Source organism: Oncorhynchus clarkii, chromosome 27 (genome assembly GCF_045791955.1).
Source record: "Oncorhynchus clarkii lewisi isolate Uvic-CL-2024 chromosome 27, UVic_Ocla_1.0, whole genome shotgun sequence".
Taxonomy (NCBI): domain Eukaryota; kingdom Metazoa; phylum Chordata; class Actinopteri; order Salmoniformes; family Salmonidae; genus Oncorhynchus; species Oncorhynchus clarkii.
The window spans coordinates 11,470,825-11,497,964 of NC_092173.1; the positions used below are offsets into that span (position 1 = coordinate 11,470,825).

General features: G+C 48.5%; 1 protein-coding gene across 1 annotated transcript in view; it reads right to left on the bottom strand.

Annotated features, from left to right (window-relative positions):
- LOC139385632 (zinc finger protein neuro-d4-like) overlaps positions 1-27,140 on the bottom strand; it is a 75,110-nt gene that overhangs the window by 7,481 nt on the left and 40,489 nt on the right. Inside the window, exons 4-8 of the mRNA XM_071130862.1 lie at positions 25,098-25,205; positions 24,625-24,752; positions 9,462-9,557; positions 5,456-5,534; positions 4,784-4,915 (exon numbers count right to left, since the gene is read on the bottom strand). Of these exons, the coding sequence (XP_070986963.1) occupies positions 4,784-4,915; positions 5,456-5,534; positions 9,462-9,557; positions 24,625-24,752; positions 25,098-25,205 (543 nt within the window). The remainder of the gene's footprint in view (positions 1-4,783; positions 4,916-5,455; positions 5,535-9,461; positions 9,558-24,624; positions 24,753-25,097; positions 25,206-27,140) is intronic.

Consider the following 27,140-nt stretch of genomic DNA (forward strand, 5'->3'; position numbering starts at 1 on the left):
CACACACACACACACACACACACACACACACACACACACACACACACACACACACAATGTCACCGTTTGTGTCTGTGTGTGTCTGTATGTGTCTGTGTGTCTGTGTGTGTCTAAGCTCTAACAGACAGACAGATTTTTCATGAGCAGGATGGGGTTATACTAAGATGGCCAAATGACTGAGGATCCAATCCTAACCCGGCAAGCCTCTCCTCTGTTAATACAGAATACCAAATGAGGTAGTGCAATATCAGCCTGCCTTCTCCCTGTCTGGGGTAATATATATGATAAATCATAAAGAGAATTCTTTACTTTTACTCTCCTTCCTTCACTCTGTCTCTCCTTTCTGTTGCCTTTAATGAACTCCTCTGCTCCCTCCGTTTCAACCCCTCCAATGCCAAACTCCACTCCCCCCTCCCTCCTCAATGTACATAACAACATACTCTTTAGGAGGGATCCCAGCCTGTCACTATAGCAACCGGATTGCTAGGCAACAGCCGTTTCTCTTCCTGCTTTGTTGTGGCAGAGGAGGCAGTGGAGTGGCGGGGTGGCAGGCAGCGTGAGCTGGTCTGGCTATGCAGGAAGCTACTGTACCGGCACTGGCACCAGCAGCACAGGCATGTGGAAAGTTCAGGAAGAAACCAGACCAAAATAACAGCTAAAGGTGATGGTCGGGGTTGAATAATTAACTTGGTAAGTCCAGAAAGGTCTTCCCTCTAATAAGAGACATTCCTTACCATGGTGGGGCAAACTGGTAGACAAAGTCCCAGCCCCGGTTACAGCAAGCAAGGGACTGACTACACCGAAATAGATCTCCGTTTGAGCTGGACTATAGAATCTAAAGTCATGTAAACTCATAGGGGGATTTTCCCAGACACAGATTAAGTCTAGTCCTGGAATAAAAGGCAAACTCAATAGTGAATCTACATTGAAAATGCTTTTTTTTGTCAGGATTAATCTTTGTGGGGGAAACCACCCCATAAAGCGGTTGTCATTTGGACCATGTTTAGCTTTATAGTATATGGTTAGGTGCAGTATACATGTTCTGTGTTTGTAGTGGTGTGGTGAGCTGATCATATAGTGTGTATGTTGCATGTTCAGGGTCCATTGGTCGTGGCTGTACTGCCTCGCCCCCACCACCCCGGTCCTCTCTCTCTCTCTCTCTCTCTGAACCCAGCCTGTCTCTCCACTCAGTCTCCTGTATAGGCTACTTACTGTGCTCTGCACCTGTCTGCTACAGTACAGACAGAATGACTAGTCAGGACAAACTCATTTTCACCATTTCACCAATACCAGCAAAATCACATAAATCAAATAAATCATAGCACGTTTTAGGGGTTCATTCAGTCGTTTTTACCTGATTAAGTTGACTCATGTCGAAAAAAACAACGTTCAAAGTGGAATTTCTATTCCTAAAACATACATTGAAAATTATACGGCTGCTTCCTATTTTTTTATATAGCCGAGTGTCAAAACACCGTTTTTAAATGTCAAAATAAATTCATAATCAATATTCTGAAATAAGTTGTGATATGTTGAAGACTAATACATACAATTACTCCCTATACACACGTGTCACACTTGTGTTCAGATGACTTGTATTTTGCTAAATTAGTACCTTAAAAGCTGCTCACGCATCAATTTTACCAAGCAGTCATTCCAGATTGAAATTGATTAGCTTGTTCTACTGTAATCAATAGCGTGCACAGATGAATCACTCACGTCAATATTGTATGGAAATCAATGGAACTGGGGACAATTCATTGCCATTTGCGCTCTTCTAAAATACAAACCACAACGAACTTGGGTATACTAGATATAGTTGTCGATATCAACTCCTCTCCTTGTGAATTTCACAACTGCGTTCTAAACCCTGCGACAGACAGGTGAGTATGATCAAATCAACCGGACCAAACCAAAGATATTAATCTGTTTAAAGCAATCGAATTAGGCTCATCTTGATGACTATAAACTTGTACATTAACATCACCAATCTGAGGTAAAAAAAAAATAAAAAATCACTGAATTGTATGAGGTGAAAATGCGAGCTTGTGTAAGGAAGTAACACAAACTGTCCACATTAGCGTATTATAAAATAATTTCATATTTCAAAAATAATTAAACAAGTCAATTTTGGATGATAGTACATGTTGCCCACTCACAAAATATTTCAACAATTACATACAATTGAACTGGGCGCTCTAGACTAGAGCCTCTATAGTGTCTGTGCAGCTGTCTGAACATTCCCAGTCCCTACCATGATACAGGCCCTCCACTGTCACCAGACCCTCATTAAAAGACCACCCTCTCTCTCTTACTGCAGGACTTTCATCACATGTGAACCTGCTGGAACAGAACCAACTACCACTCCACAGATATCATTCCACATATAGTATCCTACCCCACAGACAGGGAGAGAAAGAGAGAACCGAGACAGCCAGGACGCCATTTTAGGTTTGATACATAATTCATTATGTCCTTATAGCTGATCACAAGGATTCCTTCTCACAGTGGCAGAGCAAGGTGAGCGAAGCCATTTTGTGAGTGAGGTGAAACTGGGGAGAAAAATGTGAAAATAAATAAATATAGAAAAAGAACAACAGGGACGAAAGGACGCTGACCTTCAAACGGCTCAATTACATGTTACCCCCCTCCACCCCCCCTCCTGCTCTCACTCCTCCGACCGTCTGTCCGTCCAGATAAACCAGACTCGGAATCTCAACTCTGATTCGGGGAGAGGACGTAACAAGAACTGGCTTGACTCTTTCTGCTCACAAAACCAATTTTCAGGTGCACACCAGAGGGCCGCCCTCTAAAGTAAACACCCCTCCCTCCTCCCCATCTCATCAATGCCCAAAACCGGCCCCCACCACCCCTGCCTCTCTCACTTTATGAAGAAGAAGAAGAAACTGAGAGGCAGCCATGAATTTGAATGTTGCAGTTCATTTTAACAATCGGCTTCCACTCCTGCAACGGAAATAAATACAGAAAAAAATGAAGAAAATGATAAGCGATGGATAAGTCATAAGACAAAAGCAGAGAGAGGGAGTTGAGGAGAGAAAGAAATGGAGAGAGAGATTCAGAGAGAAGCGGGAAAGGAAAGATTGAAAGCCTGGTAAACTGGCGATGAAGAGTGAGGGAGAGAATGAGAGGGGGAATGTGTGTGTGAGAATCTCATCTCCTAGTGGAATAATCTGTCATTTATCAAACTGATGGAAAAGGGAGAAAGAGAGAGAATGAATGGGGGGTAAAATAATGAAATGAAAGAGAAGAACGAGACTTTGGATTTCAGCGATCTTCCACTCTCGGTTTCTGCATTTTGAAACATATATGTCTTAAACTTGATTTCTGACCAGCAAAACATTTTGGGACTATGTCAACAATGGACTAATGAAACAAATGCCAAAAGATGGTTTTTGGGTGGAGTTTTCCTTTAAATTTGCCTTGTGGAGTGAACCAGGCTTACAGACTCTAGTCTAGACATATTTTAGGAAGAATATTACATGAATAATGTATGGACCAGTTTCATTATAACCATTCATATTAATATCATTATTATATATGGTGTAATATAAAAGAGGGGGTGCATCTGCAACCACAAGATAGAAACACGCACACACACTCACTCACACTCACTCACACACACACACACACTAGGCTTCTATTTGCATTTCACAAGAGAATTTAGTTTTGTGGATGTATGTATTGATGTGTGTGTGTGTGTGTGTGTGTGTGTGTGTGTGTGTGTGTGTGTGTGTGTGTGTGTGTGTGTGTGTGTGTGTGTGTGTAGCAGTAGGAGAAGAGAGGAGGGTATTAAACCTCTCAAATGCAGTCATTCTCTTCTTTTTCACCCTGCAGAGCCCTAAAACTGCAGCGCGCGCGCACACACACACACACACACACACACACACACACACACACACACACACACACACACACACACACACACACACACACACACACACACACACACACACACACACACACACAAACACACACACACAGAGGCATCAGCACCAGGACCCAGTGACGGACAATCCACCAAGACAGGCCAATTTAAAACAGAGCTCAGCCAATTAAGTCTAGGAGGTAAATGGGTATTTTTCTACAAGGACATTGATGTGGACTACAGCTGTGTTTCTGTCTGCATCCCAAATGACACCCTATTCCCTACAAAGTGCCATTTGGGATGCAACCTCTCTCAGTGTAAATTACCAGCTCGGACATGGAATGTGCTAGGGGAGAGAGGGGGACAGAAAAAGATCCCCACTCCCGCCACCCTTCCTCTCAGTGTCCCTGCTCAGCCAATTAACACCGTCCAACTCAGGGCCAGGCTAATCAAACAGCATTACAGAAAGCCATGCAGGCAGACAAACATAAACGCTACTACATTGTACATCAGCGTGTACTTCACACGCTGTGTGCCGCAAAGGACATGTGCAAGTTGCTGTGTAGTAACATTCTGTAGGATACTGCGTCTAGCTTGGGTTGCTCTGACGTGACATGCGAGTGGAGGGTACATGGCATAGTGTAGCAGCCAGCCTCAGGGTAGAGCCCGCTGTAACACATGACATAGTGTAGCAGCCAGCCTCAGGGTAGAGCCCGCTGTAACACATGACATAGTGCAGCAGCCAGCCTCAGGGTAGAGCGTAGAGCCCGCTGTAACACATGACATAGTGCAGCAGCCAGCCTCAGGGTACAGCGTAGAGCCCGCTGTAACACATGACATAGTGCAGCAGCCAGCCTCAGGGTAGAGCGTAGAGCCCGCTGTAACACATGGACTCACGCTTGTGGTTGTTCTTGCGCTGGAAGGGCAGGGTGTGTCGCTCAGAGTCCTCCTCTCCCTCCTCGTCCGCTAGGTGTGTGTGAGTGTAGTGGTAGCTCAGGCCCGGGCGGTTTTTATAGCGCTTCCCACAGACTGGAACACACACACACACACACACACACACACACACACACACACACACACACACACACACACACACACACACACACACACACACACACACACACACACACACACACACACACACACACACACACACACACACACACACACACACACACACAAAGTCAAGAGACAGAACTAAATGTAGCCCAATTATGATAACATATCTATACATCTATCTATACATTGTGCTCCACTGTAAATAGATACACTCACAATGAATGAATGCTGTATCCATCACGAGCTAATGCGATGTCACCGTTTCAGTTGGAATATTGCTCTATAGTGTTCCGTTAGTGCTTGTTGCTCTAGCAGACTCATTCCCACTAGAGGAGTTGTCCCCATAACATTGGCAGTGAGAGAATTGTTTTCTTTGTGCAGAGTGGAGACAGCAGCCATATGCTTGCCAGCGTAGTTTAGCTTACAGTAAGAATGTTGTCTATGGCTCTTAGACATGGTGTGTGTGTGTGTGTGTGTGTGTGTGTGTGTGTGCACGTGTGTGATACTCACTGTCACAGACGTACGGCTTGTCCCTGTCCTCAATGGTGCTGGGTTCTTGTCTCTTCCTCATACCCCCTACACCACAGGCCTGCAGCGAAAACACAGACGGGTGAACGGAGTTAACATTCTATACACACACACACACACACACACACACACACACACACACACACACACACACACACACACACACACACACACACACACACACACACACACACACACACACACACACACACACACACACACACTCACACTCACACTCCTACACACCATAATCATCTGCTACTTTAACAGGTGCCCCCCTCTCTCTAATCACCCTTTCCTCAGACAGGCGGGGTTGATGACACCTAACAGGGAACTTCAAGCTCCAATGAACAACATGACTGTTTGGATGACAGATACAGCGTTACAGCCTGCGGCGAGGCTCCACACAAGATGGAGAGAGAGAAGCCTTTCTCGTCTAATAAGAGTTATTTAAAATGCATCCATGTATACAATCTGATAACTCACTGCTTATCCAAGTACTGTGTACTGCATCTAATGCCCACATGATTGTACTGTATCTAATGCCCACACAATTCATACACTACTAACACACTTACAAAAATGACTTGTTTCCACCCTCCATCCCAAAATGTATGAATTGAGTATAGTGAACTGAGATATGAGTTGGTATCTGTTTTATCTTTAAAGCTGAGAGGGAAAAGAATGTCTCCTTAGTACTCAGAGCACGGCTGCTACTGTACCGCTGACAGGCTGAGAGAAGAGGAGCGGGCAGGAGAGAGGAGAGGGGAGCCGAAAGGAGAGGAGAGCCAGAGCAGAGGAGAGGAGAGCCAGCCAGAGCAGAGGAGAGGAGAGCCAGCCAGAGCAGAGGAGAGGAGAGGAGAGCCAGCCAGAGCAGAGGAGAGGAGAGCCAGCCAGCCAGAGGAGAGGAGAGGAGAGCCAGCCAGAGCAGAGGAGAGGAGAGCCAGCCAGCCAGCCAGAGCAGAGGAGAGGAGAGCCAGCCAGAGCAGAGGAGAGGAGAGCCAGCCAGAGCAGAGGAGAGGAGAGCCAGCCAGAGGAGAGGAGAGAAGAGCCAGCCAGAGCAGAGCAGAGCAGAGGAGAGCAGAGCAGAGCAGAGCAGAGGAGAGGAGAGGAGAGGAGAGGAGAGGAGAGGAGAGGAGAGGAGAGGAGAGGAGAGGAGAGGAGAGGAGAGCCAGCTAGAGCAGATGAGAGGAGAGCTAGCCAGAGCAGAGGAGAGGAGAGCCAGCCAGAGCAGAGGAGAGGAGAGCCAGCCAGAGCAGAGGAGAGGAGAGCCAGCCAGAGCAGAGGAGAGCTAGCCAGAGCAGAGGAGAGGAGAGCCAGCCAGAGCAGAGGAGAGGAGAGCTAGCCAGAGCAGAGGAGAGGAGAGCCAGAGCAGAGGAGAGGAGAGCCAGCCAGCGCAGAGGAGAGCCAGCCAGAGCAGAGGAGAGCCAGCCAGAGCAGAGGAGAGGAGAGGAGAGCAAGCCAGAGCAGAGGAGAGGAGCTAGAATGGACTAAGAAGCTGCCGATGCTTCCCCTCGCCCTCTCAGTACAGCAGGAGGAGAGAGAGAGGGCTTCCACAAGGAATTGATAGCATTACTTGAGAGGCTTGAGTTTGCATAACTTGCAGTGGGTCCTATGTACTAGACAAGAGAGTCAGCTAGCTCTCAGAAATGTTAAGGGAACTGGATGGAGGGAGGGAGCCTGTGACTGTCCCATTCAGAGAGATGGATCATTTCACTGGCTGTTTTAGCTCCATTTGATTTGATTTGATTTGATTAATCTCTCTTTTAGTCATCGTTTGGACTAATCTTCCACGAGTCCTGAAACATTCAAATACACATTTATAATACGATGACATTTTCACATACAGTTGAAGTCGGAAGTTTACATACACCTTAGCCAAATGTATTTAAACTCAGTTTTTCACAATTCCTGACATTTAATCCTAAAAATTCCCTGTCTTACATCAGTTAGGATCACCACTTAATTTTAAGAATGTGAAATGTCAGAATAATAGTAGAGAAAATGATTTATTTCAGCTTTTATTTATTTCATCATATTCCCAGTGGGTCAGAAGTTTACATGCACTCAATTAGTATTTAGTAGCATGGCCTTTAAATTGTTTAACTTGGGTCAAACGTTTCAGGTAGCCTTCCACAAGCTTCCCACAATAAATTGGATGAATGTTGGCCCATTCCTCCTGACAGAGCTGGTGTAACTGAGTCAGGTATGTAGGCCTCCTTGCTCATACACACTTTTTCAGTTCTGCTCACAAATGTTCTATAGGATTGAGGTCAGGGCTTTGTGATGGCCACTCCAATACCTTGACTTTGTTGTCCTTAAGACATTTTGCCACAACTTTGGAAGTATGCTTGGGGTCATTGTCAATTTGGAAGAACCATTTGCGACCAAGCTTTAACTTCCTGACTGATGTCTTGAGATGTTGCTTCAATATATTCACATAATTTTCCTACCTCATGATGCTATCTATTTTGTGAAGTGCACCAGTCTCACCAGACCAGCAAAGCACCCCCACAACATGATGCTGCCACCCCCGTGCTTCACGGTTGGGATGGTGTTCTTCGGCTTGCAAGCCTCCCCCTTTTTCCTCCAAACATAACGATGGTCATTATGGCCAAACAGTTCTATTTTTGTTTAATCAGACCAGAGGACATTTCTCCAAAAATTACAATCTTTGTCCCCATGTGAAGTTGCAAGCCGTAGTCTGTCTTTTTTATGGCGGTTTTGGAGCAGTGGCTTCTTCCTTGCTGAGCGGCCTTTCAGGTTATGTCGATATAGGACTCGTTTTACTGTGGATATAGATACTTTTGTACCTGTTTCCTCCAGCATCTTCACAAGGTCCTTTGCTGTTGTTCTGGGATTGATTTGCACTTTTTGCACCAAAGTACGTTCATCTCTAGGAGACAGAACGCGTCTCCTTCCTGAGCGGTATGACGGCTGCGTGGTCCCATGGTGTTTATACTTGCATACTACTGTTTGTACAGATGAACGTGGTACCGTCAGGCATTTGGAAATTGCTCCCAAGGATGAACCAGACTTATGGAGGTCTTGGCTGATTTCTTTTGATTTTCTTATTATGTCAAGCAAAGAGGCACTGAGTTTGAAGGTAGATATTGAAATACATCCACAGGTCCACCTCCAATTGACTCAAATGATGACAATTAGACTATCAGAAGCTTCTAAAGCCATGGCATCATTTTCTGGAATTTTCCAAGCTGTTTAATTAAAGGCACAGTCAACTTAGTGTATGTAAACTTCTGACCCACTAGAATTGTGATACAGTTAATTATAAATGAAATAATCTGTCTGTAAACAATTGTTGGAAAAATGACTTGTGTCATGTACAAAGTAGATGTCCTAACCGTCTTGCCAGAACTATAGTTTGTTAACAAGAAATGTGTGGAGTTGTTGAAAGACATTGTTTTAATGAATCCAACCTAAGTGTATGTCAACGTCCGACTTCAACTGTAGATGGTGGACAATCTATTCCTAGTGTTTACTGAATGTCTGTCTCTTACCAACTGAATACTGTTGTGAATAGAGTTTGGCCATTTTAAATGGTGCATATTATGAAATAAAATAAGCATGTTTATTTCAATTATCTTGTTGATTGATGACCAACCAACAGCATTGAGCATGACTACAACAGAATAACCATATCTCCACCTTAAAACAATCCTTCAATTGTATTTCTACAAGTTACGTATCTTGACAGAAAAGAGAGGATGTGTGAAATTAAAGTAACATTTCAAATAGACCGGATGAGTGAAATTATAACCTGAGTGAAATGTGAGAAGGAAGTTGAGTTGGACCAGTTTTGGTATCCACAAGGATACGCCCTGTACATTCAATGAAACTGCAAGCTGAAGTATCAGATCTGAACTCGTAACACTTGTGTATTTGCGAGAGGACAATGTTGCCCTTTGCAGTGCCATCAATACAGGGACAGTATGTGTCTGTACGTTCCTGTGCGTCTCCCTTGTCTTACCCGTCCTTCGCGGTTCTTGCGGTTCTTGCGTTTGGGGACGTCCTCTTCCATCTCCTCCGCTTCCAGTTCGTGGGGGAAATCACCGACCAGCAGCTTCTGGAGCAGCAAAGACACCAGAACATCAGAGGAGATATCAGCAAGGAGGGGCTCCAGGGAGTGCTGAAGCTCCAGAATAAACCTAGCACCCCATTAGCACCCACAATAAATAATGCCCAGCTACCCCAGTGAGATCCTGCTACTGCAACTGTACAATACAACAGGGACTATGTCACACATGGGATACAGACAAATAGAGAGATACAGAGAGAGAGAGAGAGACATGCAGGATTCTGCAAAAACATCCTCCCTGTACAACTTAAAACACCAAATAAAGCATGCGGAGCACAATCAGGCCGATTCGCGCTAATTATCAAAATCCAGAAAAGAGACGAAATTCTACAGCCACCTAAACGGAAGCGATTCCAAAACCTTCCCTAACAAAGCCACCACCTACAGAGATATTAACCTGGAGAAGAGTCCCCTTAAGCAAGCTGGTCCTGGGGCTCTGTTCACAAACACAAACACACCCCACAGAGCCCCAGGACAGCAACAGCAACACAATTAGACCCAACCAAATCAACAAACACAAATTGGAAAGAATTAACAAAAAAACAGAGCAAACTAGAATGCTATTTGGCACTAAACAGAGAGTACACATTGGCAGAATACCTGACCACTGTGACTGACCCAAAATGAAGGAAAGCTTTGACTATGTACAGACTCAGTGAGCATAGCCTTGCCATTGAGAAAGGCCGCCGTAGGCAGACCTGGCTCTCAAGAGAAGACAGGCTATGTGCACACTGCCCACAAAATGAAGTGGAAACTGAGCTGCACTTCCTAACCTCCTGTCAAATGTATGACCATATTAGAGACACATATTTCCCTCAGATTACACAGATCCACAAAGAATCGAATTTCGATAAACTCCCATATCTACTGGATGAAATACCAGAGTGTGCCATCACAGCAGCAAGATTTGTGACCTGTTGCCACAAGAAAAGGGCAACCAGTGAAGAACAAACACCATTGTAAATACAACCCATATTTATGTTAATTGATTTTCCCATTTGTACTTTAACCATTTGCACATCGTTACAACACTGTACATATATATAATATGACATTTGTAATGTCTCGATTCCTTTAAAACGTTTGTGAGTGTAATGTTTACTGTTCATTTTGGATTGTTTAGTTAAATGTTGTTTATTTTTTATTTTGCTTGCTTTGGCAATGTTAACATATGTTTCCCATGCCAATAAAACCCTTTGGATTGAATTGACAGAGACAAAGAGACAGACAGAGACAGAGAGAGATAAAATAAGCCCAAAGGACAATCATTCCATTAGACCAATAAGGGTGGCCTTCCCTTCTTTTAACACAAACATCCCCCCTGTTACAACTGCTAGTGACCAGGAGAACACTGTGCTGTTATTCATTCACTCCTAAAACGTAGGAGTGAAAGAAACACTTCCTCTCATCGGCAAAACAAGTAGCAACATATTCCGCAAATAAAAAGTACAACACATGGGTCTGTGAAAGAGAGGTGACAAAAACACAAGTGTCACAAGAGGCAAAATAACAAACTCTTAAAAGGAGCATATGGAGAGAAGCTGTAATGGAGGAGGAAACCAAAGTCCTCCTCTGTTAGCTTCCTGCTGGATACGGCAGCTAGGCGAGGCCCAGGTTCAGAGGCCTACCCACAGTGGAGCCCTGGGCCTGCTGCGTGGGCCATTTATTGAAGTGCTAATTGGCTAATTGTCGACCTTAGGGAAGGAAGACTGTCACGTCTGGAGCAGGTGGGGTAGGGACTGGAGACAGAGCTCACAGAGAGGAGATGACAGCTCATCCGGAAGAGGAAGCAGGCAGGCAGGCACACACACACACACACACACACAGAAACACACATTCAATACATACACACACACAAAGACATTCACACATACAGTACACACACCAACAGACACTGATGCTCGCTCAAATACACAGACACACACACACACACACACATACATACATACACACACACATCAATGCTCTCTCTCTCCCTCCCTCCAAAACACACACTTTCTCTGGGGAGGAGGAGAGGAACTGTGCCAGTGGGGGTGTGTCATAGCTGCAGGGGATGTGTCACTGCCAACCAGAGTCACTGATACTACACACAGGGCCATGAGAGGGAGGCAGAGAGAGAGAGAGAGAGAGAGAGAGAGAGAAAGGCATCGAGAGAGAGAACCAGAGAGGGAGAGAGAGCTTGAGAGAGAGAACCAGAGAGAGCGAGAGAGACAGAGGGAGAGAGAAAGGCATTGAAGAGTGTGGGAGAGAGAGAACCAGAGAGGGAGAGAGAGAAAGAGGGAGAGAGAGTGAACCAGAGGGGGAGAGAGAACTAGAGAGAGAACCAGAGAGAGCGAGAGAGACAGAGGGAGAGAGAGTGAACCAGAGGGGGAGAGAGAACTAGAGAAGGAGAGAGAAGGGTAGAGAGTGAGGGAGAGAGAGAAGCAAAGAGAGAGAGAGAGAGAGAACCAGAGATGGAGAGAGAGAACCAGAGAGGGAGAGAGATAACCAGAGAGGGAGAGAGAGAACCAGAGAGGGAGAGAGAGAACCAGAGAGAGAGAGCGAGAACCATAGTAGGAGAGAGAGAACCAGAGAGGGAGAGAGAGAACCAGAGAGCTAGAGAGAGAGAGAACCAGAGAGGGAGAGAGAGAACCAGAGAGGGAGAGAGAGAACCATAGTGGGCGAGAGAGAACCATAGAGAGAGAACCAGAGAGCTAGAGAGAGAACCAGAGAGGGAGAGAGAGAACCAGAGAGGGAGAGAGAGAACCAGAGAGGGAGAGAGAGAACCAGAGAGGGAGAGAGAGAACCAGAGAGGGAGAGAGAGAACCAGAGAGGGAGAGAGAGAACCAGAGAGGAGAGAGAGAACCAGAGGGAGAGACAGGAGAGGGAGAGAGAGAACCAGAGAGCTAGAGAGAGAACCAGAGAGGGAGAGAGAGAACCAGAGAGGGAGAGAGAGAACCATAGTGGGAGAGAGAGAACCAGAGAGGGAGAGACAGAACCAGAGAGGGAGAGAGAGAACCAGAGAGCTAGAGAGAGAACCAGAGAGGGAGAGAGAGAACCAGAGAGGGAGAGAGAGAACCATAGTGGGAGAGAGAGAACCATAGTGGGAGAGAGAGAACCAGAGAGGGAGAGAGAGAACCAGTGAGGGAGAGAGAGAACCAGAGAGGGAGAGAGAGAACCAGAGAGGGAGAGAGAGAACCATAGTGGGCGAGAGAGAACCATAGAGCTGAGAGAGAGAACCAGAGAGCTAGAGAGAGAACCAGAGAGGGAGAGAGAGAACCATAGTGGGAGAGAGAGAACCAGAGAGGGAGAGAGAGAACCAGAGAGGGAGCGAGAGAACCAGAGAGCCAGAGAGAGAGAACCAGAGAGCTAGAGAGAGAACCATAGTGGGAGAGAGAGAACCAGAGAGGGAGAGAGAGAACCATAGTAGGAGAGAGAGAACCAGAGAGGGAGAGAGAGAACCAGAGAGCTAGAGAGAGAGAGAACCAGAGAGGGAGAGAGAGAACCAGAGAGGGAGAGAGAGAACCATAGTGGGCGAGAGAGAACCATAGAGCTAGAGAGAGAGAACCAGAGAGCTAGAGAGAGAACCAGAGAGGGAGAGAGAGAACCATAGTGGGAGAGAGAGAACCAGAGAGGGAGAGAGAGAACCAGAGAGGGAGCGAGAGAACCAGAGAGCTAGAGAGAGAGAACCAGAGAGCTAGAGAGAGAGAACCAGAGAAGGAGAGAGACAACAAGACAGGGAGAGAGAGAACCAGAGAGGGAGAGAGAGAACCAGAGTGGGAGAGAGAGAACCAGAGAGGGAGAGAGAAAACCAGAGAGGTAGAGAGAGAACCAGAGAGCTAGAGAGAGAACCAGAGAGGGAGAGAGAGAACCAGAGAGGGAGAGAGAGAACCATAGTGGGAGAGAGAGAACCATAGTGGGAGAGAGAGAACCAGAGAGGGAGAGAGAGAACCAGTGAGGGAGAGAGAGAACCAGAGAGGGAGAGAGAGAACCAGAGAGGGAGAGAGAGAACCATAGTGGGCGAGAGAGAACCATAGAGCTAGAGAGAGAGAACCAGAGAGCTAGAGAGAGAACCAGAGAGGGAGAGAGAGAACCATAGTGGGAGAGAGAGAACCAGAGAGGGAGAGAGAGAACCAGAGAGGGAGCGAGAGAACCAGAGAGCCAGAGAGAGAGAGAACCATAGTGGGAGAGAGAGAACCAGAGAGGGAGAGAGAGAACCATAGTAGGAGAGAGAGAACCAGAGAGGGAGAGAGAGAACCAGAGAGCTAGAGAGAGAGAGAACCAGAGAGAGAACCATAGTGGGCGAGAGAGAACCATAGAGCTAGAGAGAGAGAACCAGAGAGCTAGAGAGAGAACCAGAGAGGGAGAGAACCAGAGAGGGAGAGAGAGAACCAGTGAGGGAGAGAGAGAACCAGAGAGCTAGAGAGAGAGAACCAGAGAAGGAGAGAGACAACCAGACAGGGAGAGAGAGAACCAGAGAGGGAGAGAGAGAGAGAACCAGAGAGGGAGAGAGAGAACCAGAGAGGGAGAGAGAGAACTAGAGAGCTAGAGAGAGAACCAGAGAGGGAGAGAGAGAACCATAGTGGGAGAGAGAGAACCAGAGAGGGAGAGAGAGAACCAGAGAGGGAGAGAGAGAACCAGAGAGCTAGAGAGAGAGAACCAGAGAGCTAGAGAGAGAACCAGAGAGGGAGAGAGAGAACCATAGTGGGAGAGAGAGAACCAGAGAGGGAGAGAGAGAACCAGAGAGGGAGAGAGAGAACCAGAGAGCGAGAGAGAGAACCAGAGAGCTAGAGAGAGAGAACCAGAGAGGGAGAGAGAGAACCAGAGAGGGAGAGAGAGAACCAGAGAGCTAGAGAGAGAGAGCCAGAGAGGGAGAGAGAGAACCAGAGAGGGAGAGAGAGAACCATAGTGGGAGAGAGAGAACCATAGTGGGAGAGAGAGAACCAGAGAGGGAGAGAGAGAACCAGTGAGGGAGAGAGAGAACCAGAGAGGGAGAGAGAGAACCATAGAGCTAGAGAGAGAGAACCAGAGAGCTAGAGAGAGAACCAGAGAGGGAGAGAGAGAACCATAGTGGGAGAGAGAGAACCAGAGAGGGAGAGAGAGAACCAGAGAGGGAGCGAGAGAACCAGAGAGCTAGAGAGAGAGAACCAGAGAGCTAGAGAGAGAGAACCAGAGAAGGAGAGAGACAACAAGACAGGGAGAGAGAGAACCAGAGAGGGAGAGAGAGAACCAGAGTGGGAGAGAGAGAACCAGAGAGGGAGAGAGAGAACCAGAGAGGGAGAGAGAGAACCAGAGAGCAAGAGAGAGAACCAGAGAGCTAGAGAGAGTGAACCAGAGAGGGAGAGAAAGAACCAGAGAGGGAGAGAGAGAACCAGAGAGGGAGAGAGAACCATAGTGGGCGAGAGAGAACCATAGTGGGAGAGAGAACCAGAGAGCTAGAGAGAGAGAACCAGAGAGGGAGAGAGAGAACCAGAGAGCTAGAGAGAGAGAACCAGAGAGCTAGAGAGAGAACCAGAGAGGGAGAGAGAGAACCAGAGAGGGAGAGAGAGAACCAGAGAGCTAGAGAGAGAGAACCAGAGAGGGAGAGAGAGAACCAGAGAGGGAGAGACAGAACCAGAGAGGGAGAGAGAGAACCAGAGAGGGAGAGAGAGAACCAGAGAGGGAGAGAGAGAACCATAGTGGGAGAGAGAGAACCATAGTGGGAGAAAGAGAACCAGAGAGGGAGAGAGAGAACCAGTGAGGGAGTAAGAGAACCAGAGAGGGAGAGAGAGAACCAGAGAGGGAGAGAGATAACCATAGTGGGCGAGAGAGAACCATAGAGCTAGAGAGAGAGAACCAGAGAGCTAGAGAGAGAACCAGAGAGGGAGAGAGAGAACCATAGTGGGAGAGAGAGAACCAGAGAGGGAGAGAGAACCAGAGAGGGAGCGAGAGAACCAGAGAGCTAGAGAGAGAGAACCAGAGAGCTAGAGAGAGAGAACCAGAGAGGGAGAGAGAGAACCATAGTGGGAGAGAGAGAACCAGAGAGGGAGAGAGAACCAGAGAGGGAGCGAGAGAACCAGAGAGCTAGAGAGAGAGAACCAGAGAAGGAGAGAGACAACCAGACAGGGAGAGAGAGAACCAGAGAGGGAGAGAGAGAACCAGAGAGGGAGAGAGAGAGAACCAGAGAGGGAGAGAGAGAACCAGAGAGGGAGAGAGAGAACCAGAGAGCTAGAGATAGTGAACCAGAGAGGGAGAGAGAGAACCAGAGAGGGAGAGAGAGAACCAGAGAGGGAGAGAGAGAACCATAGTGGGCGAGAGAGAACCATAGTGGTAGAGAGAACCAGAGAGCTAGAGAGAGAGAACCAGAGAGGGAGAGAGAGAACCAGAGAGGGAGAGAGAGAACCAGAGAGCTAGAGAGAGAGAACCAGAGAGCTAGAGAGAGAACCATAGTGGGAGAGAGAGAACCAGAGAGGGAGAGAGAGAACCATAGTAGGAGAGAGAGAACCAGAGAGGGAGAGAGAGAACCAGAGAGCTAGAGAGAGAGAGAACCAGAGAGGGAGAGAGAGAACCAGAGAGGGAGAGAGAGAACCATAGTGGGTGAGAGAGAACCATAGAGCTAGGGAGAGAGAACCAGAGAGCTAGAGAGAGAACCAGAGAGGGAGAGAGAGAACCATAGTGGGAGAGAGAGAACCAGAGAGGGAGAGAGAGAACCAGTGAGGGAGAGAGAACCAGAGAGCTAGAGAGAGAGAACCAGAGAGCTAGAGAGAGAGAACCAGAGAAGGAGAGAGACAACCAGACAGGGAGAGAGAGAACCAGAGAGGGAGAGAGAGAACCAGAGAGGGAGAGAGAGAGAACCAGAGAGGGAGAGAGAGAACCAGAGAGGGAGAGAGAGAACCAGAGAGCTAGAGAGAGTGAACCAGAGAGGGAGAGAGAGAACCAGAGAGGGAGAGAGAGAACCAGAGAGGGAGAGAGAGAACCAGAGAGCTAGAGAGAGAGAACCATAGTGGGCGAGAGAGAACCATAGTGGGAGAGAGACAACCAGAGAGGGAGAGAGAGAACCAGAGAGGGAGAGAGAGAACCAGAGAGCTAGAGAGAGAGAACCAGAGAGCTAGAGAGAGAACCAGAGAGGGAGAGAGAGAACCATAGTGGGAGAGAGAGAACCAGAGAGGGAGAGAGAGAACCAGTGAGGGAGAGAGAGAACCAGAGAGCTAGAGAGAGAGAACCAGAGAACTAGAGAGAGAGAACCAGAGAGGGAGAGAGACAACCAGACAGGGAGAGAGAGAACCAGAGAGGGAGAGAGAGAACCATAGTGGGCGAGAGAGAACCATAGTGGGAGAGAGAGAACCATAGTGGGAGAGAGAACCAGAGAGCTAGAGAGAGAGAACCAGAGAGGGAGAGAGAGAACCAGAGAGGGAGAGAGAGAACCAGAGAGCTAGAGAGAGAACCAGAGAGCTAGAGAGATAAACAGAGAGCTAGAGAGAACCAGAGAGCTAGAGAGAGAACCAGAGAGGGAGAAAGAGAACCAGAGAGGGAGAGAGAGAACCAGAGAGGGAGAGAGAGAACCAGAGAGGGAGAGAGAGAACCAGAGAGGGAGAGAGAACCAGAGAGGGAGAGAGAGAACCAGTGAGGGAGAGAGAACCAGAGAGCTAGAGAGAGAGAGAGAGAACCAGAAAGGGAGAGAGAGAACCAGAGAGGGAGAGAGAGAGAACCAGAGAGGGAGAGAGAGAACCAGAGAGCTAGAGAGAGAACCAGAGAGGGAGAGAGAGAACCAGAGAGGGAGAGAGAGAACCAGAGAGGGAGAGAGAGAACCAGAGAGGGAGAGAGAACCAGAGAGGGAGAGAGAGAACCAGAGAGGGAGAGAGAACCAGAGAGAGAGAGAGAGAGAGAGAGAGAACCAGAAAGGGAGAGAGAGAACCAGAGAGGGAGAGAGAGAGAACCAGAGAGGGAGAGAGAGAACCAGAGAGCTAGAGAGAGAACCAGAGAGGGAGAGAGAGAACCAGAGAGGGAGAGAGAGAGAACCAGAGAGGGGGAGAGAGAACCAGAGAGAGAGAGAGAGAACCAGAGAGGGAGAGAGAGAACCAGAGATCTAGAGAGAGAACCAGAGAACTAGAGAGAGAACCAGAGAGCTAGAGAGAGAAACAGAGAGCTAGAGAGAGAGAGAGTGAACCAGAGAGGGAGAGAGAGAACCAGAGAGGGAGAGAGAGAACCAGAGAGGGAGAGAGAGAACCAGAGAGCTAGAGAGAGAGAACCATAGTGGGCGAGAGAGAACCATAGTGGGAGAGAGACAACCAGAGAGGGAGAGAGAGAACCAGAGAGGGAGAGAGAGAACCAGAGAGCTAGAGAGAGAGAACCAGAGAGCTAGAGAGAGAACCAGAGAGGGAGAGAGAGAACCATAGTGGGAGAGAGAGAACCAGAGAGGGAGAGAGAGAACCAGTGAGGGAGAGAGAGAACCAGAGAGCTAGAGAGAGAGAACCAGATAACTAGAGAGAGAGAACCAGAGAGGGAGAGAGACAACCAGACAGGGAGAGAGAGAACCAGAGAGGGAGAGAGAGAACCATAGTGGGCGAGAGAGAACCATAGTGGGAGAGAGAGAACCAGAGAGGGAGAGAGAGAGAACCAGAGAGGGGGAGAGAGAACCAGAGAGAGAGAGAGAGAACCAGAGAGGGAGAGAGAGAACCAGAGATCTAGAGAGAGAACCAGAGAACTAGAGAGAGAACCAGAGAGCTAGAGAGAGAAACAGAGAGCTAGAGAGATAAACAGAGAGCTAGAGAGAACCAGAGAGCTACAGAGAGAATCAGAGAGCTAGAGAGAGAGAACCAGAGAGGGAGAGAGAGAACCAGAGAGGGAGAGAGAGAACCAGAGAGGGAGAGAGAGAACCAGAGCGGGAGAGAGAGAACCAGAGAGCTAGAGAGAGACCCAGAGAGGGAGAGAGAGAACCAGAGAGGGAGAGAGAGAACCAGAGGGAGAGGGGGAACCAGAGAGCTAGAGAGAGAACCAGAGAGAGTGAGAGAGTCAGAGAGGGAGAGAGAGAACCAGAGAGCTAGAGAGAAAACCAGAGAGGGAGAGAGAGAACCAGAGATGGAGAGGGAGAACCAGAGAGGGAGAGAGAGAACCAGAGAGGGAGAGAGAGAACCAGAGAGGGAGAGAGAGAACCAGAGAGGGAGAGAGAGAACCAGAGAGCTAAAGAGAGTGAACCAGAGAGGGAGAGAGAGAACCAGAGAGCTAGAGAGAGAACCAGAGAGGGAAAGAGAGAACCAGAGAGAGAGAGAGAGAACCAGAGAGCTAGAGAGAGAAACAGAGAGCTAGAGAGATAAACAGAGAGCTAGAGAGAACCAGAGAGCTAGAGAGAGAACCAGAGAGGGAGAGAGAGAACCAGAGAGCTAGAGAAAGAGAACCAGAGAGGGAGAGAGAGAACCAGAGAGGGAGAGAGAGAACCAGAGAGGGAGAGAGAGAACCAGAGAGCTAGAGAGAGAACCAGAGAGCTAGAGAGAGAACCAGAGAGGGAAAGAGAGAACCAGAGAGAGAGAGAGAGAGAGAGAACCAGAGAGCTAGAGAGAGAAACAGAGAGCTAGAGAGATAAACAGAGAGATAGAGAGAACCAGAGAGCTAGAGAGAGAACCAGAGAGGGAGAGAGAGAACCAGAGAGCTAGAGAAAGAGAACCAGAGAGGGAGAGAGAGAACCAGAGAGGGAGAGAGAGAACCAGAGAGCTAGAGAGAGACCCAGAGAGGGAGAGAGAGAATCAGAGAGGGAGAGAGAGAACCAGAGAGGGAGAGAGAGAACCAGAGAGCTAGAGAGAGAACCAGAGAGAGTGAGAGAGACAGAGAGGGAGAGAGAGAACCAGAGAGCTAGAGAGAAAACCAGAGAGGGAGAGAGAGAACCAGAGAGGGAGAGAGAGAACCAGAGAGGGAGAGAGAGAACCAGAGAGCTAGAGAGAGAACCAGCGAGCTAGAGAGAGAACCAGAGAGCTAGAGAGAGAACCAGAGAGGGAGAGAGAGAACCATAGTGGGAGAGAGAGAACCAGAGAGGGAGAGAGAGAACCAGTGAGGGAGAGAGAGAACCAGAGAGCTAGAGAGAGAGAACCAGAGAACTAGAGAGAGAGAACCAGAGAGGGAGAGAGACAACCAGACAGGGAGAGAGAGAACCAGAGAGGGAGAGAGAGAACCATAGTGGGCGAGAGAGAACCATAGTGGGAGAGAGAGAACCAGAGAGGGAGAGAGAGAGAACCAGAGAGGGGGAGAGAGAACCAGAGAGAGAGAGAGAGAACCAGAGAGGGAGAGAGAGAAGCAGAGATCTAGAGAGAGAACCAGAGAACTAGAGAGAGAACCAGAGAGCTAGAGAGAGAAACAGAGAGCTAGAGAGATAAACAGAGAGCTAGAGAGAACCAGAGAGCTACAGAGAGAATCAGAGAGCTAGAGAGAGAGAACCAGAGAGGGAGAGAGAGAACCAGAGAGGGAGAGAGAGAACCAGAGAGGGAGAGAGAGAACCAGAGCGGGAGAGAGAGAACCAGAGAGCTAGAGAGAGACCCAGAGAGGGAGAGAGAGAACCAGAGAGGGAGAGAGAGAACCAGAGGGAGAGGGGGAACCAGAGAGCTAGAGAGAGAACCAGAGAGAGTGAGAGAGTCAGAGAGAGAGAGAGAGAACCAGAGAGCTAGAGAGAAAACCAGAGAGGGAGAGAGAGAACCAGAGATGGAGAGTGAGAACCAGAGAGGGAGAGAGAGAACCAGAGAGGGAGAGAGAGAACCAGAGAGGGAGAGAGAGAACCAGAGAGGGAGAGAGAGAACCAGAGAGCTAAAGAGAGTGAACCAGAGAGGGAGAGAGAGAAACAGAGAGAGAGAGAGAGAACCAGAGAGGGACAGAGAGAACCAGAGAGAGAGAGAGAGAACCAGAGAGCTAGAGAGAGAAACAGAGAGCTAGAGAGATAAACAGAGAGCTAGAGAGAACCAGAGAGCTAGAGAGAGAACCAGAGAGGGAGAGAGAGAACCAGAGAGCTAGAGAAAGAGAACCAGAGAGGGAGAGAGAGAACCAGAGAGGGAGAGAGAGAACCAGAGAGGGAGAGAGAGAACCAGAGAGCTAGAGAGAGACCCAGAGAGGGAGAGAGAGAATCAGAGAGGGAGAGAGAGAACCAGAGAGGGAGAGAGAGAACCAGAGAGCTAGAGAGAGAACCAGAGAGGGAGAGAGAGAACCAGAGAGGGAGAGGGAGAACCAGAGAGGGAGAGAGAGAACCAGAGGGAGAGAGAGAACCAGAGAGCTAGAGATAGAACCAGAGAGCTAGAGAGAGAACCAGAGAGCTAGAGAGAGAACCAGAGAGGGAAAGAGAGAACCAGAGAGAGAGAGAGAGAGAGAGAACCAGAGAGCTAGAGAGAGAAACAGAGAGCTAGAGAGATAAACAGAGAGATAGAGAGAACCAGAGAGCTAGAGAGAGAACCAGAGAGGGAGAGAGAGAACCAGAGAGCTAGAGAAAGAGAACCAGAGAGGGAGAGAGAGAACCAGAGAGGGAGAGAGAGAACCAGAGAGCTAGAGAGAGACCCAGAGAGGGAGAGAGAGAATCAGAGAGGGAGAGAGAGAACCAGAGAGGGAGAGAGAGAACCAGAGAGCTAGAGAGAGAACCAGAGAGAGTGAGAGAGACAGAGAGGGAGAGAGAGAACCAGAGAGCTAGAGAGAAAACCAGAGAGGGAGAGAGAGAACCAGAGAGGGAGAGAGAGAACCAGAGAGGGAGAGAGAGAACCAGAGAGCTAGAGAGAGAACCAGCGAGCTAGAGAGAGAACCAGAGAGCTAGAGAGAGAAACAGAGAGCTAGAGATATAAACAGAGAGCTAGAGAGAACCAGAGAGCTAGAGAGAGAACCAGAGAGGGAGAGAGAGAACCAGAGAGCTAGAGAAAGACAACCAGAGAGGGAGAGAGAGAACCAGAGAGGGAGAGATAGAACCAGAGAGCTAGAGAGAGACCCAGAGAGGGAGAGAGAGAACCAGAGAGGGAGAGAGAGAACCAGAGAGGAAGAGAGAGAACCAGAGAGCTAGAGAGAGAACCAGAGAGAGTGAGAGAGACAGAGAGGGAGAGAGAGAACCAGAGAGGGAGAGAGAGAACCAGAGAGGGAGAGAGAGAACCAGAGAGCTAGAGAGAGAACCAGAGAGAGTGAGAGAGACAGAGAGGGAGAGAGAGAACCAGAGAGCTAGAGAGAAAACCAGAGAGGGAGAGAGAGAACCAGAGAGGGAGAGGGAGAACCAGAGAAGGAGAGAGAGAACCAGAGAGGGAGAGAGAGAACCAGAGAGGGAGAGAGAGAACCAGAGAGCTAGAGAGAGAGCCAGAGAGAGTGAGAGAGACAGAGAGGGAGAGAGAGAACCAGAGAGCTAGAGAGAAAACCAGAGAGGGAGAGAGAGAACCAGAGAGGGAGAGAGAGAACCAGAGAGGGAGAGAGAGAACCAGAGAGCTAGGGAGAGAACCAGCGAGCTAGAGAGAGAACCAGAGAGCTAGAGAGAGAAACAGAGAGCTAGAGAGATAAACAGAGAGCTAGAGAGAACCAGAGAGCTAGAGAGAGAACCAGAGAGGGAGAGAGAGAACCAGAGAGCTAGAGAAAGAGAACCAGAGAGGGAGAGAGAGAACCAGAGAGGGAGAGAGAGAACCAGAGAGGGAGAGAGAGAACCAGAGAGCTAGAGAGAGACCCAGAGAGGGAGAGAGAGAACCAGAGAGGGAGAGAGAGAACCAGAGAGCTAGAGAGAGAACCAGAGAGGGAGAGAGAGAACCAGAGAGGGAGAGGGAGAACCAGAGAGGGAGAGAGAGAACCAGAGGGAGAGAGAGAACCAGAGAGCTAGAGAAAGAGAACCAGAGAGGGAGAGAGAGAACCAGAGAGGGAGAGAGAGAACCAGAGAGCTAGAGAGAGACCCAGAGAGGGAGAGAGAGAATCAGAGAGGGAGAGAGAGAACCAGAGAGGGAGAGAGAGAACCAGAGAGCTAGAGAGAGAACCAGAGAGAGTGAGAGAGACAGAGAGGGAGAGAGAGAACCAGAGAGCTAGAGAGAAAACCAGAGAGGGAGAGAGAGAACCAGAGAGCTAGAGAAAGAGAACCAGAGAGGGAGAGAGAGAACCAGAGAGGGAGAGAGAGAACCAGAGAGGGAGAGAGAGAACCAGAGAGCTAGAGAGAGACCCAGAGAGGGAGAGAGAGAACCAGAGAGGGAGAGAGAGAACCAGAGAGCTAGAGAGAGAACCAGAGAGGGAGAGAGAGAACCAGAGAGGGAGAGGGAGAACCAGAGAGGGAGAGAGAGAACCAGAGGGAGAGAGAGAACCAGAGAGCTAGAGATAGAGAACCAGAGAGGGAGAGAGAGAACCAGAGAGGGAGAGAGAGAACCAGAGAGCTAGAGAGAGACCCAGAGAGGGAGAGAGAGAATCAGAGAGGGAGAGAGAGAACCAGAGAGGGAGAGAGAGAACCAGAGAGCTAGAGAGAGAACCAGAGAGAGTGAGAGAGACAGAGAGGGAGAGAGAGAACCAGAGAGCTAGAGAGAAAACCAGAGAGGGAGAGAGAGAACCAGAGAGGGAGAGAGAGAACCAGAGAGGGAGAGAGAGAACCAGAGAGCTAGAGAGAGAACCAGCGAGCTAGAGAGAGAACCAGAGAGCTAGAGAGAGAAACAGAGAGCTAGAGATATAAACAGAGAGCTAGAGAGAACCAGAGAGCTAGAGAGAGAACCAGAGAGGGAGAGAGAGAACCAGAGAGCTAGAGAAAGACAACCAGAGAGGGAGAGAGAGAACCAGAGAGGGAGAGATAGAACCAGAGAGCTAGAGAGAGACCCAGAGAGGGAGAGAGAGAACCAGAGAGGGAGAGAGAGAACCAGAGAGGAAGAGAGAGAACCAGAGAGCTAGAGAGAGAACCAGAGAGAGTGAGAGAGACAGAGAGGGAGAGAGAGAACCAGAGAGGGAGAGAGAGAACCAGAGAGGGAGAGAGAGAACCAGAGAGCTAGAGAGAGAACCAGAGAGAGTGAGAGAGACAGAGAGGGAGAGAGAGAACCAGAGAGCTAGAGAGAAAACCAGAGAGGGAGAGAGAGAACCAGAGAGGGAGAGGGAGAACCAGAGAGGGAGAGAGAGAACCAGAGAGGGAGAGAGAGAACCAGAGAGGGAGAGAGAGAACCAGAGAGCTAGAGAGAGAACCAGAGAGAGTGAGAGAGACAGAGAGGGAGAGAGAGAACCAGAGAGCTAGAGAGAAAACCAGAGAGGGAGAGAGAGAACCAGAGAGGGAGAGAGAGAACCAGAGAGGGAGAGAGAGAACCAGAGAGCTAGGGAGAGAACCAGCGAGCTAGAGAGAGAACCAGAGAGCTAGAGAGAGAAACAGAGAGCTAGAGAGATAAACAGAGAGCTAGAGAGAACCAGAGAGCTAGAGAGAGAACCAGAGAGGGAGAGAGAGAACCAGAGAGCTAGAGAAAGAGAACCAGAGAGGGAGAGAGAGAACCAGAGAGGGAGAGATAGAACCAGAGAGCTAGAGAGAGACCCAGAGAGGGAGAGAGAGAACCAGAGAGGGAGAGAGAGAACCAGAGAGGAAGAGAGAGAACCAGAGAGCTAGAGAGAGAACCAGAGAGAGTGAGAGAGACAGAGAGGGAGAGAGAGAACCAGAGAGGGAGAGAGAGAACCAGAGAGGGAGAGAGAGAACCAGAGAGCTAGAGAGAGAACCAGAGAGAGTGAGAGAGACAGAGAGGGAGAGAGAGAACCAGAGAGGTAGAGAGAAAACCAGAGAGGGAGAGAGAGAACCAGAGAGGGAGAGGGAGAACCAGAGAGGGAGAGAGAGAACCAGAGAGGTAGAGAGAAAACCAGAGAGGGAGAGAGAGAACCAGAGAGGGAGAGGGAGAACCAGAGAGGGAGAGAGAGAACCAGAGAGGGAGAGAGAGAACCAGAGAGGGAGAGAGGAGAATGAAGAAACTACACAGCAACTCCAAGGTGAAGACGTAGAGGAATGGTCAGAGGGCTCCAAGAGAGCATGACAAAGGGAAACTAGAACTTGCGTACTTGTGTATGTGTATGCGTGTGTGTGTGTGTGTGTGTGTGTGTGTGTGTGTGTGTGTGTGTGTGTGTGTGTGTGTGTGTGTGTGGGCCACCATGAGTTATTCTAAGCTCCTCTTACCTGGCACTCGCTCATAGGTTCCTCTTCCTTGGTCTCTACCTTCTTGTCCAGAGTCTCTCCACTGAGCAGTGATTCCAACACCGGCCCCTCCGGCAAGCCCCCTTCCTTCTTCAGAGACGCCTCGTAGTCTGAACACACACACACACCATACCGTACGTTACAGTAACACTTCCCTTTGCCCTGACAGACTAACACAAGTACAACTACAGTACACCACAGGAGGCTGCTGTGGGGAGGACGGCTCATAATAATGTAATAATGTCTAGAACGGAGTGAATGGAGTGAATGGAATGGCATCAAACACCTGGAAACCATGGAAACCATGTTTTTGTATTTTGTACCATTCCACTTTTTCCACTGAAGCCATTACCAGGAGCCCGTTCTCCACAACTAAAAAGCCACCAGCCTCCTGTGTTTTTTCTCCGTCATTCTACGGCCTCCTCATCCTCCTTTCCAGTTCTCTTGTCTCGTACCGATCTTAAACTCAATGGGTCCGAGGCGCGGGTCCTCCAGAATGTTTAGCCGTCTCTTCTTGCGCCAGCAGCGCGCAGGGTAAGTATACAACTGTCCTGGGGCCAAACCTGGGGGCCAAACAAAGAACAATGCAACAAGTCGTGAAAAACTGCTAAAGAAGACTAAACTATAGTGAAGGGGTTAAGGTGATGATGTTATCCACTTTAAATAGAAGGGACATGTTTGTTTTTTGTGCAAACAGAAATTACAAGCTTTTATGGTCTCTGTGCTTGACAAACCTATACCTCCATAAGTCTCTGTGCTTGACAAACCTGTACCTCCATCAGTCTCTGTGCTTGACAAACCTGTACCTCCATCAGTCTCTGTGTTTGACAAACCAATACCTCCATCAGTCTCTGTCCTTGACAAACCTATACCTCCATCAGTCTCTGTGCTTGACAAACCTATACCTCCATCAGTCTCTGTGTTTGACAAACCTATACCTCCATCAGTCTCTGTGCTTGACAAACCTATACCTCCATCAGTCTCTGTGCTTGACAAACCTATACCTCCATAAGTCTCTGTGCTTGACAAACCTGTACCTCCATCAGTCTCTGTGCTTGACAAACCTATACCTCCATCAGTCTCTGTGCTTGACAAACCTATACCTCCATCAGTCTCTGTGCTTGTCAAACCTGTACCTCCATCAGTTTCTGTGCTTGACAAACCTATACCTCCATCAGTCTCTGTGCTTGACAAACCTATACCTCCATCAGTCTCTGTGCTTGACAAACCTGTACCTCCATCAGTCTCTGTGTTTGACAAACCTATACCTCCATCAGTCTATGTGCTTGACAAACCTGTACCTCCATCAGTCTCTGTGCTTGACAAACCTATACCTCCATCAGTCTCTGTGCTTGACAAACCTATACCCCCATCAGTCTCTGTGCTTGACAAACCTATACCTCCATCAGTCTCTGTGCTTGACAAACCTATACCTCCATCAGTCTCTGTGCTTGACAAACCTATACCTCCATCAGTCTCTCTGCTTGACAAACCTATACCTCCATCAGTCTCTGTGCTTGACAAACCTATACCTCCATCAGTCTCTGTGCTTGACAAACCTATACCTCCATCAGTCTCTGTGCTTGACAAACCTATACCCCCATCAGTCTCTGTGCTTGACAGACCTATACCTCCATCAGTCTCTGTGCTTGACAAACTTATACCTCAATCAGTCTCTGTGCTTGACAAACATATACCTCCATCAGTCTCTGTGCTTGACAAACCTATACCTCCATCGGTCTCTGTGCTTGACAAACCTATACCTCCATCAGTCTCTGTGCTTGACAAACCTATACCTCCATAAGTCTCTCTGCTTGACAAAGCTATACCTCCATCAGTCTCTGTGCTTGACAAACCTATACCTCCATCGGTCTCTGTGCTTGACAAACCTATACCTCCATCGGTCTCTGTGCTTGACAAACCTATACCTCCATCAGTCTCTGTGCTTGACAAACCTATACCTCCATCAGTCTCTGTGCTTGACAAACCTATACCTCCATCGGTCTCTGTGCTTGACAAACCTATACCTCCATCAGTCTCTGTGCTTGACAAACCTATACCTCCATCAGTCTCTGTGCTTGACAAACCTATACCTCCATCGGTCTCTGTGCTTGACAAACCTATACCTCCATCAGTCTCTGTGCTTGACAAACCTATACCTCCATCGGTCTCTGTGCTTGACAAACCTATACCTCCATCAGTCTCTGTGCTTGACAAACCTATACCTCCATCAGTCTCTGTGCTTGACAAACCTATACCTCCATTGGTCTCTGTGCTTGACAAACCTATACCTCCATCAACAAATCTATACCTCCATCAGTCTCTGTGCTTGACAAACCTATACCTCCATCGGTCTCTGTGCTTGACAAACCTATACCTCCATCAGTCTCTGTGCTTGACAAACCTATACCTCCATCGGTCTCTGTGCTTGACAAACCTGTACCTCCATCAGTCTCTGTGCTTGACAAACCTATACCTCCATCAGTCTCTGTGCTTGA